This window comes from Equus przewalskii, chromosome 7 (assembly GCF_037783145.1).
Source record: "Equus przewalskii isolate Varuska chromosome 7, EquPr2, whole genome shotgun sequence".
NCBI classification, from domain to species: Eukaryota; Metazoa; Chordata; class Mammalia; order Perissodactyla; family Equidae; genus Equus; species Equus przewalskii.
This window is the reverse complement of record NC_091837.1, coordinates 94,670,590-94,688,891: the sequence shown is the minus strand read 5'-3', so window position 1 is coordinate 94,688,891 and position 18,302 is coordinate 94,670,590. Positions and strand designations below refer to the sequence as shown.

The 18,302-nt window shown below is 50.2% G+C and overlaps 1 protein-coding gene across 4 annotated transcripts; it reads right to left on the bottom strand.

The window, feature by feature from the left end:
- Positions 1-5,229: 5,229 nt before the first annotated feature.
- RBFA (ribosome binding factor A) lies at positions 5,230-17,053 on the bottom strand. Of its 4 annotated transcripts, none has more exons than XM_070627956.1 (8): positions 16,786-17,053; positions 14,505-14,547; positions 13,261-13,437; positions 12,467-12,579; positions 11,337-11,399; positions 9,952-10,036; positions 7,642-7,715; positions 5,230-6,408 (listed from the first exon to the last, which is right to left on the bottom strand). In XM_070627956.1, exons 1-8 carry the CDS (start codon positions 16,944-16,946, stop codon positions 6,018-6,020), a joined length of 1,107 nt encoding a protein of 368 aa, XP_070484057.1. In that variant the 5' UTR covers positions 16,947-17,053; the 3' UTR covers positions 5,230-6,017. The 4 variants fall into 4 exon arrangements, with proteins under 4 accessions (XP_070484057.1, XP_070484058.1, XP_070484059.1 ...); XM_070627957.1 differs by having other exon boundaries at positions 5,230-6,405; XM_070627958.1 differs by lacking the exon at positions 11,337-11,399.
- Positions 17,054-18,302: the final 1,249 nt, after the last annotated feature.

Sequence of the window (18,302 nt, the reverse complement as noted above, 5' to 3'; positions counted from 1 at the left end):
TTGTTAATATCTAGCTTCCCAGTCAGGTTTCTTTGAAATGCAGAGCTGGACGGTATTCAAATTAATACCAGAACGCTACAGTGTGTGTGCACGTTCTCCAAGACAAGACCTGTGGGTGGGAGGCTGTGCTTCTGCTTTCCCAGCAGGATTTATCTTTGGATCCGAGATGTTTGCCCATACAAGGCTCTTTGTGTTTATCATCAGCACTTTGGGTTCTGATAAGCAAATTTTACTTCTCACAGGACACAGACTTTGATCTCCTGTCATCTTGGCAGGTCACAAGGATGCAAAAACCTTGGCCACATGTACAGTTCAGCCACGTCCAGAGGTCACACTACAGAGGGCCATCCAACTTCAAACAGGAGTCTGTAGATCCTGCTGTGCATGTCCTCATGAAGTAGCTTGTATACTTCTCCACAAACAACACCCAATGGACTGATTCCCCTCCATCCTTCATCACTGAAACCAAAATCTTACGAAGGCAGCATCAAGAACCACCAAGACTCACTGAGCACGGACCGTGTGAAAGGCTCTGCTAAGTGCTTCCACATGTCAACTCACTTAATCCCCACAGCAATCCTTTGAAATAGACATGATTGTTACCCAGCGACAGGTGAGGGAACAGCAGAGCGGTCACTCAGTTACTAAGTGGCAGATCCAAGTACTGAATCCAGAGTACAGGTTTAAGAGCCAAATCGCTGAGATGCCCTCTGCAGCATCAGGTCACTGTTTCCTCCTCAGTCTGGATCTGTAGGATCCAGTGCCCCTGTCCTTACTGCTCAGGTCGGATCTGATGACCCAGCGTCCTGTTCTCACTGCTCAGGTTAGACCTGATAATCCAGCACTCCTGTCCTCACTGCTCAGGTCAGATCTGATGATCCAGCACTCCTGTTCTCACTGCTCAGCTCAGATCTGATGATCCAGCACTCCTGTTCTCACTGCTCAGCTCAGATCTGATGATCCAGTGCTCAGGTCCTCACTGCTCAGCTCATATCTGATGATCCAGCGCTCCTGTCCTCACTGCTCAGGTTAGACCTGATGATCCAGCGCTCCTGTCCTCACTGCTCAGCTCAGATCTGATAATCCAGCGCTCCTGTTCTCACTGCTCAGCTCAGATCTGATGATCCAGCACTCCTGTCCTCACTGCTCCAGTCAGATCTGATGATCTAGCGCTCCTGTCCTCACTGTTCTGGTCAGATCTGATGATCCAGTGCTCCTGTCCTCACTGCTGAGGTTGGATCTGATGACCCAGTGCTCATGTGCCTCATTGGTCAGGTAGGAATCTGGATGACCCAGCACCCCTGTCCTGCTCAATTTGGGATCTGATGATCCAGCACCCCTGTCCTCCCTGTATCCACAAAACCTGCTTCTTGCCTCCTTTCTCTGTGTATCTCATTCATCCTCAAGCCCCCATTTCTCCAATGATCCCAATGACAGATGACTCTTTTTTAGTCGACTTCTTGCTGTCTCCACATTCCTGCCTCGCCTCTGCTGTCCTCAGGCATGGGGTGAGAAGGAGCTTTGCAGCCACTCCCACACTTGCTGGTCATGTTCCCCTCCCTCTGAGCCAGCAAGAACGTCTGTACTTGATCTCACAGTAAACTTGAATATTCCATTAGTCAATCAACACGTACCTTACTCTGGCTTGGGAAACTTCAAGGACGGTAGTCTCTCTCCTCAGGGAGCTGCAGCCGAGAAATTGATTCCATCCAGTGTGGTAAGGTCTGGATTACAGGTATTAGGGGGAGCCTGCCACCAAGATCTGGGGGTTCAGTGAAGGCTCCCTAGAGGAAGGGGCACCCAGGGTGAGGCAGGAAGCAGCAGGAAGAGCATGTGCCAAGATGAAGTTGTTGTAGGAAGAGAAGCAAGTGCAGTGAGGCACCCCAAGAGGCTGTGCATGAGTATGGACTCTATTCAAGGGGCTGTGGCTTGAATGATGTCATCCACATGTGTCCCGAGGGGTCCTGGAGCAAGTGAGCCTGGAGGCAGGTGACAAGTAAGGAGCTGGGGCTCACCTCTGGAATGGGAAGGAGGGGGAGACATGAAAGTCAAATGGTACTTAGCAAGGAAACTTTGACTCTAACAGAAGGAACATCTCAAGGCCAAACGCAGATTCAAAGCTGCCGCGGACTCGTAGGTGTCTCCGGCCGAGGGCTGATGGCTTCCAGGGGCAGCTTCATTCTTGGCATCTCCTGCCATCCTGGCCTTGGCTCTACCATGGAATGACCTTGCCGCTTTGCAAGGCCCTGACTCCTCCTCCCCTGCGTATCTTAGCAGACCATTTCCAGGGGCACAGTTTCCTTCTGTCGAAGTCCTGTTTAACCATGGTGCCATGGACCGTCAGATGCCAGGTGTACGCTGCTGAGTGCACGTTGCTGGGACGGCCAGCCCATCACTGCACCTCAGCTGCCATCAGCAGCCGCACCTGCATGGGCTCAGGTCAGAACACACACAGTGAAACCACCAGAACCTTTTTCACTGGAGCCACAACCCTATAGTTTAATAATTAATACTTTAAACCCCAAATACAGGAATTTATGTGTATCCCCGTCAAATTTCATCTCATTGATTTTGGTTCTTCATCTCCACCTGTTAAAAGGCAATTTTGAGTTCTATTTTGTCATATATGATGCATTATTCTTTCCAGTGTTGGATTTTACATAATTTTGACAACCTTCAATTAAGTACCGAGCAAATTCTGGAAGAGGATTTTCAGAAGCAGGTCTCCATGCTTCTCAACAGGCTGGTGTTGAATACAAGGTAAGGGGTGGGGTGACACAGGCCCCACAGATCCTGTGAAATCAGATACAGCAACTAGAGCTTTCATTTCACCTGAGCTTGAACAGGTCACAGATTTGACGGTGATGTTTTCAATATGTTTTTCTTATGATGAAAAGTACTTACTCTTTTTATTCCATGTATAATAAATACATGTGATTACACGTATCACAAACTTTTGGATAGAGAAGATTCCTTAAGAAACTTTGAGATGCTCTGAACTTCACTGAGAGGACCTGGAAGGCCAAGACATCAGATGGAAGACTCCAGGCAGGAAAGTCCTTTTGAAGAACATGACGTTTCAAAGACCAAAAAACAACATCTTTTGTAGGCAGTACTCCCCGGGAGCCTGTCGGTTTTTCTCTCTTATGTGTTTTCAGTTGCTCAATACTTGGTTACTTTCAGTTGGGTTCTTTGGCTGCTCAGACAGTCCTAAGATTCCCATGGTCAGTCCTTTGGTCTTGCTGTCTTCAGTAAATGCAGGTGGTGGGACTTTGGGTCACTATCTGAAGCTCCACATGCAGATTACCCATTCACTGTAAAAGGGTTCCAGGAACAGCCAGAGGAAGAGACACACCAGCCCCCATCTCCACGTGTTCACAGCCTGGAGGTCCTCTGAATATGCTGTAAGTGACTCAAGTTTCAAATTCTTTTAAGGAAACCAAAGTGGACCAGGAAGGAGTCTTTGTATTTGGGAAGTCCTGTGTTTGGTTTTGTTTCTTTTCATATTAAAGACAAAATTAGTTCTTAAAAACGTGCAGAGTGCTGCACCCCAGGTGCTAATGTGGACACGATACGAGCTCTCTGCCTGAGTCCACGTGCCGTACATCCTTCACCACCTGCCCTGAGGCACTTGGCAGAAAACGGAGACGGATCCATGGCATCGACTCCCACCCTTCGCAAGCTCGACCCCAGCAGCAGCAGCACCCTCTTCTCCTGTTGTGGAGACTTACTTTGCTCCTTCTACTCTTGGCCCAAATACAAACTCTGTCCAGTCCCTGGCCCCTTATTTTCACTCTCAAACTATTACATGGTGTTTTGTCTAACTTTACAAATTGTCTTAAAACCTTCCTGTAACAGTTTGGAATATAAACAAAATTTTCAGGGTCTGAAAAAAATTTTGTTCCTGCCATTTGTTAACTTTATACAGAGTTTAGCCCTGAGTCACAAATGGAAAGACAGGAGCAAGCCAGCCTCTTGGACCAGCCTGTCCCGCAATCCCCACTCCTGTGACACATGGAAGACTGATGGGCACACCGACATTTTGCTGTGCCCCGGCATCACCACCCAGGGGCCCTGCCACACTCGCCCTCAGCACTTCCTGCAGTCAGACCTGGAAACAGTGGTCAGTAGAGCACGCTGCTCAGTGCTGTGGCGTCATTATTAACCATGTTTTTATTTTCTGTATTTACGATCTTTTGACATCCTGCGGCCTTGCCAGTTAGGGAGAGATGCCCCCACTGAGGACACTAACTCCTGGAGACAGCAGATGGCTCCACTGTAAGCACACCTCTCATGGTACCAGCCAATCCAGACCCAGGTCCCCGATCACTTCTTTCACCCGGTTTACACTCCCAGGCCACCATGTCCCCTGCCCCAATCCCCCCAGGGCGAGGTACTGGACAACCAGAGACCACCCTGATGGCCCAGGACCTGCTGAAATTACTCAGACCATCCAAACCTAGGCCTGCCCAAACTTGCCTCTCTGCCGTGCCCATCCCTTCCTGCAGAAGCCACCCCCTGTGCTCCCCACTCCCTCTACCTCCCGACCAAGCCTCGTGCTTCCCTGTGAGGCCCAGCGTGGCATGGAGGCCCCCTGCTCGCGGGAACCGCAGGCAATGAACTCTTGTTTAGAGGCAGCTGTCTCCAAGCCCGCCACCTTACATGCCTGATTAGAGCAAATCCCGCAGACACTTAAACACATCCATCCTCCCTCTGGACGTTTCTTCTTTGCTCAGGAGGGAGGTAACTGAATAAGCCACTGTGCTCGCAAGGAAGAGCACCACACACCAGGGTGCGCATGCCCTCCTGGGGCAGGCAGGATGGCACAAACGCCACCAAACGACAACACGCCTGCAGCGTCGCAGTGCTCTGCCCATGTCCTGTGATGCTGTCCCCGCAACAGGGACAGCTGTGCTGTGCTGGCAAAGACAGAGCGTCTCGGCACCACGTTCCTGCCAGGCACAGCGCCCGGTCCCAGACACCTACGGAGAAAGTGGCACCGGGAGATTGCCGCTGTTGCAGAGGAAATGGCAATGCTGTCCTTCCTGGAAGAATTTATAAAAATGGAAATTCACTCTCTGAAAAGCCATTTGCAAGCTTCCTTGCTTATCTTAATAGAGCACCGTTCTCTGATTATCTAAACTTTGTTAATGCCATTTTTTGTTATTTCAAGGTGGATGATGCTTGGGAAAAGGAGATGCCCCCAGTCCAAGAGAATGTTTCTCTACATCACACTTAAGTAACGGTTTATTTCAACATCTCTCTAACACACATTTTCTCTGAAAGGCATGTCACAGCCGTTTTGCACTTAGGAAAACTAGACAGCACTGAAGCACCATGCTTGGGGGCCTTTTTTTCTTTCCTTTTTTTGCTGAGAAAGATTGACCCAGAGCTAACATCTGTGCCAGTCTTCCTCTATTTTGTATGTGGGATGCCACCAAAGTGTGGCTGCGGACAAGTGGTGTAGGTCTGTGCCTAATAACTGAACCCAGGCTGCCAAAGCAGAGCACGCTAAGCTTAACCACTAGGGCCACGGGGTTGGCTTGGGGCCATTTTTAAACAGTGAAATCATCATCAAAAGGCACAAAAATGTGAAAAACGTGACACTTAAATAGATCGTGAAAAGGACAGTTGTTTACATATGAAACAAGAGGGCAAAGGGTTGCCTTGCTGGAACTTAACCGGGACCCTGTGCATCGATTACTCAAATTTTCACCTTTCTGCGCGTCAGAGAATGACGAGAAGGTGTCACATGGTTACAAGGAAATTCTAGTCAGCAGGAAAATCTGCAATTATGGAATCCGCAAATAATGAGGATGAACTGTACTGCCGTCAATGGGAACGATTTCTCTCTGCTCCCTGCAGGCCATCCTCTCCTCACAGCCACATGGGGGGCTCAGGGGGGGACATGCGTGCCTCAAGGTGCTCTGCACACGAGGGCCTCCCTCAGGCAGAGCTGCATCATGTGCAGACACGGGTGGGTCAGCAAGTGGAGCCCCAGTCCATGCCTTAGATCTCTAACAGTCACCTCGGCCCTTTCTGTCGCCATCGCTCTCCACTTGTGGCTCCCGCTCTGCTTCTGGGAGCTCCCACCCGTGTACCGTGCTGTGCTCCTCCAGACAGGCTGCACTGTAGGCCAGGTCGTCTTCACTGACCGCCCCCCACAGGCAGTCCTTGGGGGAGAGGTCCTCGTCCATGCGGCGCTTGCTCTTCTTCCTCTTTTTTGTCTGCTTTGTCAGCTCAGCCTCCTGCTCGGGGCTCAGCCTCTCACGCCCTCTCTCTTTCCTCCTCTTATACTCCATGATCTGCTTGTTGAGTGCCTCATGGTTGATCCCAAACACACCTGAATGCACGGCGGGGCCCGGGGTGTTGCACGGTGATAGGGCGTTCAGGGCCTTGGGTTCCCTGCTGGGGAGAAGAGGACTCTTCACACCAAGCAAAGGAGCACCCAGGACAACAGCGTGGGCTCCTGGGCAGCGCTTCCCACGTCCCACACCCCCTTCTGGTGAACCATCCTAACAGATGTCTGGGGGAAACTGGAGAGCGGGAGGACGTGGGGCATGGCCGGGCACCCCCCAGTCCCAAACCACTCAGCCAGCATTCCTGGGGCCTGAGTGGCACAGCTCTGATTTTTAATTTTTTTCCATTTAAACATGGCCAGTGCTCTTAGAGAGCTAGGCAGAATTATGGGTGGGGTCTCCAGATCTATCACTCAGGCCACTTGATGAACCAAAGGAAGAGAGAAGACAAGAGTCCATTCTGGGAGCAAAACAGAGCAAGCCCTTCAAAGCCCAAATCTGGCCCTGTCGCGCCTTTAAACCCTCTAATGCCCTGCTCTGGAAAGTCTCCAGGCCCACGGATCGGGCTCCCCGCCTCCTTGCTGATCGGGACCCGTGGACTCTGCTGCTTGGGGCCTCTGCTCTAGCTTGGCGTCCCCAAAGAACAGCATCCCTCACCAGGCGGGCTGTTACTGCAGCCCTGGAGCTCCAGAGAGGGCCCATGCGACGGTGATGGAGCCAGTTTAAGGAGCACAGGCTGAGAACCTACCTAGCTGGTCGTGCGCCTGGAACAGGACCCTCCACACACCCCTCCAAACCCCACATCACTTTCTCAGACAGAGGCCTGCGCTGGCCGTCAGATTTTAAACTGCAGTGCTGCCCCCACCCACGGGCCCTCGCCGTCCTGACATTGAATTTCCTGCTCAAAGACATTTATTGCTTCCTCTTGGCACCCCAGAAGAACGCAGGCTCCCAAGACCCTGCTGTCTATTCTGTTCAGGGATGAATCCTAAGTGCGGGAACAGGGCCTAGCATGCAGTAGGCCCTCAATAAAAATGTGCGAGTGAATGGAAAGGATGAGGGAGATACACCTGTCCTCACTTGACAAGGTGCTGCCAGGACAGCAGAGGCCGCAGGCCCTGGCGCCCAGAGGCCCTCCCCACAGCTGCACTGAGGCGCTGGTAGCTTGCTGGGCTGCCGCCAGGGCTGCCACGTGCCGACACCAGGCTGGGCCCCAGGGACACAGGCAGGGCCTGGCCCGCAGACAGTCCACAGCGTGCAGAACTGTGCAGTGCCATGGGAACCAGCAACTCCACACGAGTATTGCCCAGGAGGATGGAAAACCTACTTCCCCCCGCATTACCTGAAACCATTCTGCATAAACTCATCGTTTTCATCTGGGGGCCCAAAATCAGCAACAGCCAGCAACCGATCCACCTGGAAAGAGAGGGTAATTAGCACACCCCGTCCAGCACTGCGCAGGGAGCTGGCACCACTGGACACGGGTGTCATGCCCCGTGCGGCCCACGCAGCCCCCCGCTGCCCTCGCACTGCTCCTCCCACGTGGCTTGTGCTCTCAAACACCCGCATTTGACAGTTAGGTTTTCTCTGATAATGAAGTGTGGCTTTTTTAAGACTACATTGAAAACTTGTCAGTGTTAGCCAAATTTATGAAGAAACAGTTAAATATTAGTTGAATTAACATTTACTGATTTTTCATGTAGTTTTGTAAAATGCTTCAACTTTGCCAAAGAATTTGCGTGTTTGGGGGAAAAAAGCCCTTCCGCATGGCAGTGTGAAAGGCACCCATTGGGGTCTGGCCTTCAAATCCAGCTCCATGGAGGCTGAGAGGCCTATGCTGGGAATAAGAACTGCTCCCCAGCAGGGCATGCACAAAGGCATTAACCCACAGCAGGCCCCGCTCCCCGGACACCGGAGGTGGCTCCCACCTGGACCAGCCTGTCCTGACAGCCTCCAGGGCCATCCCAAGGCCACGCGCACTGAGGTCAGTGCAAGCCCAGGAGAGCCTGGATCCAAAACCAGGGCTGAGGCAACATAAAGCATGATCACAATGGCACAGCAATAAAAATCACACACATAGGGGCCAGCCCTGTGGCTGAATGGTTAAGTTTGCACACTCCACTTTGGCAGCCGGGGGTTCACCAGTTCAGACCCTGGGTGTGGACCTAGCACCACTCTTTAAGCCATGCTGTGGTAGCATCCCACTTACAAGAACTAGAAGGACTTACAACTAGAATATATAATTATGTACTGGGGCTTTGGAGAGGGGAAAAAAAGAAGACTGGCAACAGATGTTAGCTCAGGGCCAATCTTCCTCACCAAAAAGAAAAAAAAGTACCTAAGTATTTGAAAAATACTGCACTGACTTATACAAGGGCAAGCAAGTAACGACCATGCCCTCAAATAATCATCCGCCCAAGTCAAAGACCCCCGCTCTGGTCCAGCCTTCACTTGCTTCTAAATTCAGTGAGACAAAAACTTCAGGACAAGAGATGGAGGCCCGACCTTCCCTTTGCCTCCGGTCAACAGCTGAGCTCTGAGCACATATGGGGCCCACCATCAGCACATGGCCCTTTTCACCTCTGGGCACACGTGGGACATGGTGAGACCACTGGACAGGCTTAAGGCTGCCTCCAGTATGAAACCCAACAGCACAGTCTCTGGACAAAGGATCTGCCCCAGAAGTGCTTGAGCATCTCGTGCATTCCCCCCCCCACTGACGGCTTCTGGAAAGGAACCCACCTGGCTCTGTAGGTTACACCTACCTCCCCAGAGGGAGGGCCAAGTCAAGGCATCGTGAGTGCAGCGGGCCCAACCACCAGGAGACGGGATGTCCTCCTACCAGCTCACCAAGCACGCAGGGCGAACTCCCCGCTAAGTGCCTCTGTGGTACACCGTACCCTGAATTCCACCGAACTCTTCACAGCAGACGGGGGCCTCACCCTTTTGTGCCCTCTACTACTGGGAAAGCCACACCTGCCAAGATTGCTATTTGGATAATGTTTTCAGTACTGCTCATATGATGAATAACAAAAGACAGAAACATCCAACTAGACTTTTTTTCCTCTGTAGATCTAAATACTACCTAGGCCTACAGGGAATAACAGCTACCTAATTATAATATTGTAAATGCTACTTATTGGGGTTTTTGGGGTAAACTTTTTAAAGGCAGAACATACCTTAATAACCATCAGGTAACCGCCACACAGATAAAACATATATATATATTTACAGGTTTTAACCTTTATAATTAACCTATATCTAAAGGAAGGAAAACAATTACAGTTACAGGACAGAATGCAAACCTTATAAGCCTTGATGATATACAGTAACCACTGACAGGCTGAAATCTAGGGAGCTGTGAGGAGCAGCACAGGAGGGTAGCTCTGAATGCCGCATGTTTATAAATTGAGAAGTGGAGATATGGTTTACTAGTTAGAGTGACAGGCAATGAAAAATTAAAGCCAGATGCAGTGTTCACCTCTGGGAATCGGTGGGACGGGCACAGGAGATGCACTTTTCACTTGTACCCTTCCAACTGTTACTTTTTCAAACTGTACACATTATCTTTTGAATATTTAGAAAGTAAACTTAAAATCCTACTCATACAAAAGTTTACGTTGTAAAAAAGTTAATTATTTAAAAGCCTTACCTCGGCTAGCGCTGCATTTTCTTTGTCCTGAACAAATACGATCGGCGGCACGTTCCTCAGGGTCTGCTGGGACATCAAAAGATGCCTGGAGACAGAGACAACACAGACTTGCGTGGCTGTAGGTGACATTTGGTGGAAAGGTGTGACAATGCCAGAAACAAAACTATATGGTAATCTCACGAAGAAGAAGAAATGAGATTGAAAACATCAGCCCAGAGGAGTCTTCCTTAGCCAAATTGCACGTTACAAAAGGGATAAAAATGCATCATCACTGCAATTGTTTTTAATCCTCTAAATGCAGCTTGTGAGATCCTTGGAAACAATCTGATCTGAACTGAGACGCTCTCCTAGGCCTCAGAGCAGCTTTGGGCTCCATGTTTGGGCACTAACAACCTGTCAATGTTTCATTCCTCCCTCCAACGGACATGCACCCGCAACGACGCCACAGCCCTCAACCACCTGGGTATCAGATGCAGAAATGATCCTTGTAGCATTCAGTCACACAACACAAGCAGATATAAGGTCAATCTAGGTGCGACAAGTACCCAGTGAAAACACTGCTGTGACACACTGCATATCTGCTCAGAGTGACATAGATATTGGTACGTAGTTATGGAAAAACCTTGACACTGAACCTTGCGTGATCAGAAGAGGTGGGATAAGGGACATTGCATTCAACTGAATTTTCTGATTATCTAAAAATTAATCATAAAACAATACTGTTATCTCAACACTTGGAAATCTCTCTTTTTCTTGTTTCTGTAAAATGTGAAAAATGAAACAACTGACCATTCTCTGATAAACAACTTTAGAGACTATTAGGGATTACAGTGATGGACGTCAGCGATCATGATGCAGAGGAGCTGAACTGGAAGGTATGTGAAAATACTACTTCTGCATATGACTCTGACTTCTCAGCATCTATCCCCTTCTAAAAACGAAGTATGATGCAAAGAGGAGAGGCGAGAAGAACAGAGAGAAAGGAGAGGGAAGCAGGTTAGTGCTGGTTAGCTAGGTTTCTGCATTTTTTAAGACTGAGGAGAAAACTGAGTAACTTTTTTACTATCACCCAGCTTAGTGATTTCAAAATTTTTGGTCTCAGAACCACTTTATACTCTTAAAAATTACTAAGGACACCAAAAAGCTTCTGTTCATGTGGATTATATCTATCAATATTTACAATACTAGAAATTAAAACTGAGAATTTTAAAAATATTTATTCATCTAAAATAATAAGTGCACTAAATGTTCCCAGACATTTTCAATGAAAAATAACTATATTTTCCAAAAAATTGAGAAAAGCGGTACTGTTTACATGGTTGCAAATTTCTCTAATGCCCAGCTCAATGGAAGACAGCTGAATTCCCATCTCTGCCTCTGCATACCCTGTTCTGATACGTTGTTTTAGTTGAAATGTGAGGAAAATCCAGACACGCACATATCTGTAACTGGAAAAAAGAGCATATGAACAGCTCTCCAGGAAAGTGTGGATCTTCTTTGATACTACACAAAATCTCAAGAAATGGCAGTTTATTAGAGGTTATTGCGATGTGGAATCTGAAACCAAATCAAGGAACACCCCCACTCGCTCACACTCAGGTCCACTGGTCTGCCTTGCACCCTGGCCTTCCCTGTTTGCGACTGCGGAACCTCACGCACTGCTCATTTCAAAAATACTGGTTCACCAAGTTGTACAGATTTTCAGAATGCTGACACATTTTACTACACAACATTGCATTTGTTACTATCACCACCAATCTCACCAAGAGTCTAAGTGTCGGAAAGCTGTCAAACTCACAGTGGTGGACAGAAATTTCTAAAACTCTGATTTTCACTGGAAAGCTTGAATTTTATTACTGCAACAAATATGGTCAGTTGTTTTCTCTGAAGCCACAGGTTCACTTTGCTCATTTTGGAGAAAATATCTGTCCAACACCTAAATCAGAGTAACCAGTGTTGATTCACTTTTCTGTCAAGTGAAACAGTGTCCATTGCGGCTCATGACTGCAGCTGCAGTGTCCTCCCCAAGACGACCCTCCTGCGCCAGCCCACAGCAGTGTTTCATGTACGCCTCCCACCACACGAACACTGGAAAGACGTGCACCCAAGGGTCAAGGCTTAATAAATAATCAGTAGCTTTTGCTTATCCACCAAACGAGCACTGCTTGTTACTGTGAGCGTGTGGCATGAAGCCACAACGACCACCGGCACATCTGGCCAGCAATTTTACCCACTGTGGCTTCAGTGCAAATGGCACCAGTGCGGAAGGGAAGTAAGATCTTATTGTGGAGACAGCTCTAACCTCATGAACCCCATTAAAGGATCGCAGGGGTCCCTAGGACCAACTCTGAGAACTGCTGACCTAATTATGGCTTACATGAACATATGAATTATACTCTGAAGTTCAAGAAAATGCTTCCAAAATTTTCCCTAAAACCAAAACTACTTAATGAAACAGGTGGGAAAGTCAAGGCGTAAGCACAGCCACTGCACTCAGGAAGCAGAGTGTCATCACCTCACGTGCGCGGCGCTTCTCCGCAGGGTGGCCTCGGTGTGCGAGTTCTGCTCGGCAGAGAGTGTGGTCTTCCAGTACACGCGGCAGGCTGAGAAGTCTGAAGTCAGAGAGACCTGCGTCCCACCCCCCGAGCCCACATCACTTTCAGCTCACGTGGGTTTTCCTTAGACAGACAACATTCAGGAGATAAGAGCTCACTCATCAGCAGTCTGCACCCTCAGGCACCCCTACTGCCCCAAAGCTGGCGCTCCAGCGCACTGCCGGGGCCAGGGCCTCCCACCGCACTCGCAGCTGAGGGAGCGGGGCTTGGAACCCAACACCTCCTCTTCCCCGACCCTACAGTGCTCATCGACAATGCCTGAACTGCCACTTATTCTCATGACTTCCCTTTGGCTAAATCCACTCCGAGCGGACAGACAGCAGGAAGTCACCCCCTTTATCTTTACACCAAGATGAGGGCAGACGTATCCACTTCTCATCTTTCCCTCAGATCTTCCAGTGCTCCCTACTTCGCCACTTCCTGGTGTCTGGGCATCTGACAGAGCACTCAGCACCGTCTGGTCAAAGGCCCCTCCCGTGTGCAGCAAAACGCCTGCTTTCACACCACGTGTGTGCCCTCCGTCTGCCTTTTCTACTTAAACGGCCACACTTAGCATGACTTCCGCAACCCGAATGAAGACCTTGTGAGTGACGTGGTGCCTTCTGCTAACGGCGAGGAAAGACTGTGGCATGTGGAGGAAGTGCGGGCCCACCGCGCTCAGCCCCGTTTCTGCTCCTTCTGGCCCTCAGTCTACCTTGGAGAGCTCCAGGTTCAGGTCGTAAACCTCCTGGCTCACTTCAGGGGTGCAGAGCAGGTCGGTCAGCGCTTTGTAGAGCAGGCCATTCAGGGCCCTCAGGCGTACGTGGTCTTCCTTCTTGGTCTTCTTCGAGGTACTTTTCGTTAGGAATTCCAACTGGGATGGCTTGTAAGTCTCCGTTGAGAAGAACAGACACAAAAGTCAATATTGCGACTGTACATTAAAGTTGTACTAACAAAAAAGGGGGCTGGGAAGGTTCTGAACACCCTGACAAGCAAGAAACAAACGTTACTCTCAGCCGCCTTAGCTTTTATTAAGATACAGTTTATTTTATAGACCTGGATCCTCCTAGATTTTACCCAATATCCTTCCAAGATTAAAAGCACTGCCAGTATGGGGCTGGCCCCGTGGCCGAGTGGTTAAGTCTGCGCACTCCACTGCGGCAGCCCAGGGTTTCACTGGTTTGGATTCTGGGTGCCGACATGGCACCCTCATCAGGCACGGTGAGGCAGCATCCCACACGCTACAACTAGAAGGACCCACAACTAAAATATATAACTATGTACTGGGGGGATTTGGGGAGAAAAAGCAGAAAAAAAAAAGCACTGCCAGTATATATATTTTTTCCAAAAAATTTTAGTGAAATATAATCCACATACCATCAAATTCTCCTTCTAAAAACGGAAAGCTCAGTGATTTTTAGTACACGGTGTATTTTTTTCTATATAAACTTTTTAAAATTTTTTTGAAGATTTTATTTTTCCTTTTTCTCCCAAAGTCCCTGGAACATAGTTGTGTATTTTTAGTTGTGGGTCCTTCTAGTTGTGGCATGTGGGATGCCACCTCAGCATGGCCTGCCAAGCAGTGCCATGTCCATGCCCAGGATTCAAACCGGCAACACCCTAGGCTGCTGAAGCGGAGCGCAGGAACTTAACCACTCAGCCACAGGGCCCGCCTCTGTTATATAAACTTTTAAAGTATACCTATATATATATGCATATGTTGTACATACACTAAAAACTAAATGGACATTACCACATTGGAATTTGATAACATATATGACATTCTGGAAAACTTTAGTTTTTTTAAAAGGTCAAAATACCATGTTACCAATGCATCTAGTCCCACCCGTACAGACACTGTCCCCTCCAACAGGGAAACAGAAGGACTGCCTTTGCCGGTTTTCAAATCTCACGCCGATCTGAATCATAAGTGGCTCATCGCTGCTCCTTTATACTTACCAAGTGAGAGCTCAAGGAAGGACCTTCATACCAAAACTTTTTTCTATGGGAAGAAAATAAGAACTACGTTGGATATTGATGGTGAATTAAAGAAGAAAAATTACATAAGCTAACTTGAGGTTAGGATACCACAAGTGTTTCTAAGGGGCTAAACTTGGACATAGAAATGATGTTACTGGAGATCTAAAGACTTAGATATCTAGTTGACAACAACATGAACAGTGAGGAAGAGACAGGCAAAGTTTAATTCAGCCTCATAATTGTTACTTAAAGTCTACTTCCAGTCCCAAAGATAGAGACAATCTAAAAAATATACGCACCAATTTGCACAGGAGCACTGTCTCCTACTTGATACAGGAGTTTCCCGGCGGGTGTGGGTTAGCGACTTACTGCCACACACGTACACCAGGACTGAACAACTAAGTGGGTAGAGGACGGAGGGCCAGGCTTCTCACTGTTACCAGGAGGTTACAGACGTACAAGGAAAAGAAGCTAGAACGATCTGTGTGGTAGTGGATCAGATTGGGGGTCAGCATAAATTCAAGCTTCACTTAATATAGGTACAGACGGTGACATAGAGATGTTATTCAATAAGCGTATATACAGGGGTTAATATAAACACATGACGTTTCGCTTTGTCAGCTGGAAGGCCCAAAAAGACAGACACTCCAGTAGCAACGAACATGCCCAGTTCTCAGATCATGGTTTCTGAAGCCACTCTCCAATAAAAGGAACCAGAACTCCTTGAATAAATAGCTGATTCTAGGGCTGGGGCATCTTGTAGTGGCAGAATGTAAGAAGGTGGTCAAAACAATTTAAAATTACCACAAAATCACACAATAACATGGTATGTCAAAGGGATACAGAAGCCAATTAAAGCAGTTCCCAGTGTTCAAAGCTGGAGCAATCTGAGCAAAATAAACCAGGATTGGATTATAACTCACAAGTCATACTGACATGAGTTGATTAAAAAATGGAGGCGAAGACACACATCTCCCATGCATGACTCCAATAATTCACGAGCATAACTCCCCCCTCCTGAGGTGCAGGCTGCACGTGGCGACTCCCCACAAAGATGACAGTATGAAAGGGGAGGGGCTGCAGCTTTATGTGGATAAACCTGACAGACACGACCTCAGCAGCCATCCAGGCCAACAGCAACAGTGACAAACCATGTTGATAGCAAGTGCCCTAGAAATGATGCGATGCAATTGGCACTTTACCTCTGTGATCTTCCTCCCAAAAACCCTTAACTCCAGTATTATCATGAGAAAAATATCACACAAATCCCAACAGAGAGGAATCCTATAAAATATCCACCCAGTGCTCTTCAACACTGTCAAGGTCATCAAAAACAGGGACAGTTCCACAAACTGCCACAATCAAGAGGAGCCTAACAAGGTGACCACTAAGTGGAATGTGGTGCCTGCAGAGAATCCTGGGACAGAAAAAGGACATCAGGCAAAAACTAAGGAAATGTGAATAAGGCACGGATTTCAGTCAGCAAGAATGAATCAATATTGGTTCATTCATCGTAACAAACGTGCCACACTAAGGTAAGGTGTCAATACGGCAGAAACTGAGTGTGGTTCTATGGGAACTCTGTACTCTATTTGCCTATTTTTCTGTAAATCTAAAACTGTTTTTAAAAAGCCTATTGAAACAAAAACATATTGAAAAAAGTCTATTGAAACAAAAAGAAAAACATATTGAAACAAAAATAAATACGTTTTTGAAAGTGGTATGGAAATCAACATAATTGTCTCTGACCGCTAAAAGAAATCATCCTGACAAGCTTTCTTTATTCCTCAAAGTAAGCCCACGTAGAAAGCATTAACGCGGAAAGAAAATTCTCATATATTTTTCTTCTTTCTCTTCATTTGATGAAACTATTCTCCTGGAAAATGCTTCGGGTAACAGGAAACAAGATAAATGTACACATCGCTTCACACGTTCAGGATGCACTGTTAGTTTTTAGAAGACGTAAAACTGTACTACCTCGACTACGCAGACAACGGCAGACATCGGGCAGAAAGACCTCAACAGCCAGCAGTGAGAGGAGGGGCTCCCCGCGGGGCCCCGCCACCACGCCAGCCCCCGCCCCGTCCCCCGCCCCCCGCCCCCCGCGAGAGCCCCGCCCCGCCGCGTGGACCCCCGTGAGAGCCCCGCCCCGCGCCTCGCCCCCGTGAGAGCCCCGCCCCCGTCCCACCCCGCCGCGTGGACCCCCGCCCTGCCGACCCCGGCCCTGCGGCGGCGGGCCGCTCCCCCACTGGGTCCTCACTTAGTCTTCGAGGCAAACTTCTTGAGCAGGTTCTTGCCGCAGGGAACCGGAGAGCCGTGCAGGCCTCGGGCGCCGCCGCGAAGGAGCCCCGCTTGGCGACCGCCGAGCAGCGCCCAACGCCCCGCGTACAGCACCCACAGCCCCGGGGCCGCCGCCCACATGGCTGCAGAGCAAGGGCCGGGGCGACGTGCGGGGCTGTGCGACGCAGGGGACGCGGGGCGACGTGAGACGTGCGTGCGGGGCGGTGCGACGCAGGGGCGGGGCGGGCGCCTGTGGGCGGGGCCGGACGGCGCAGGGGCGGGGCGGGCGCCTGTGGGCGGGGCGCGGGCCCCGGACGGCGCAGGGGCGGGGCGGGCGCCTGTGGGCGGGGCGCGGGGGCTGGAGGGCGCAGGGGCGGGGCGGGCGCCTGTGGGCGGGGCGCGGGGGCTGGAGGGCGCAGGGGCGGGGCGGGCGCCTGTGGGCGGGGCGCGGGGGCTGGAGGGCGCAGGGGCGGGGCGGGCGCCTGTGGGCGGGGCGCGGGGGCTGGAGGGCGCAGGGGCGGGGCGGGCGCCTGTGGGCGGGGCGCGGGGGCTGGAGGGCGCAGGGGCGGGGCGGGCGCCTGTGGGCGGGGCGCGGGGGCTGGAGGGCGCAGGGGCGGGGCGGGCGCCTGTGGGCGGGGCGCGGGGGCTGGACGGCGCAGGGGCGGGGCGGGCGCCTGTGGGCGGGGCGCGGGGGCTGGACGGCGCAGGGGCGGGGCGGGCGCCTGTGGGCGGGGCCGGCCGGACCACGCCACGCCGCTCACCCGCCCGGGCAGGGCTCCACCAGAGGCGGCTGAGCCGCAAGGGTGGTGAGACTTGCTGGTGTTGCTGTGAATGCAGAACAAGGGATACAGTTTATACGCAGGAAGCTAAGAGGCGTGCCTTGCAACTCCCCTCCCACAAAGTAGCAAATGAAGAAAGCAGGCAGACGACAGCTCTTCGCTGAGTGGTTCAGTGAAATGGGGGGGGAGGTGCCTGGAGCAAAGCCCCTGCTGTCTACACAACTACGAAGGACTCAGGGGTCTCCTGGTTACACTGCGGATTCGTTTGCTCATGCTAGAACCTTTTCTTACTGTAACACCTCCTCACCAGCGTTCTGGAGAAGGACCACACATCCAAAACCACTCCAGAAGGGAGGCGTACTCATCCAAACCCCGTATCATCGCCATCCCTGCAGTGGACCCTGCGCCAGGCACTCTCCCCACCTGTTCCCCCTACACACTCGTCACCGGCTCTCACAGAGACCAGCACTGTTTGGTCTGCTCCCCACTAGTAAGCAAGCCCCTGACAGCGGGGACTTTGTTTCCCACATAGTCCCAGCGCTTGTGGGAATTAGACTTGGCACGTAGAAGGTGCTCGATAATCATTTTTTAAATGACTGAAAGAAACAAATGAACAGTGATTAGAGTATCAGGGAGGCTATGTAATCCAAAAAGCTAGTGTAGCTAGCCGAGCATGAAGAGATTAAAAAAACTTCCCCTAGAGGGAAGACCTTGGAGG

Bases quoted from the DNA above. Each gene is read 5' to 3' on its own strand.
- RBFA (XM_070627956.1), bottom strand. From the start codon at position 16,946: ATGTGGGCGGCGGCCCCGGGGCTGTGGGTGCTGTACGCGGGGCGTTGG. The intron at 13,438-14,504 runs GTAAGTATAAAG...TTCTCAACGGAG, and splicing joins CTTCCTTGAGCTCTCACTTG to ACTTACAAGCCATCCCAGTT. The intron at 6,409-7,641 runs GTAATGCGGGGG...TCTTCTCCCCAG, and splicing joins TTTATGCAGAATGGTTTCAG to CAGGGAACCCAAGGCCCTGA.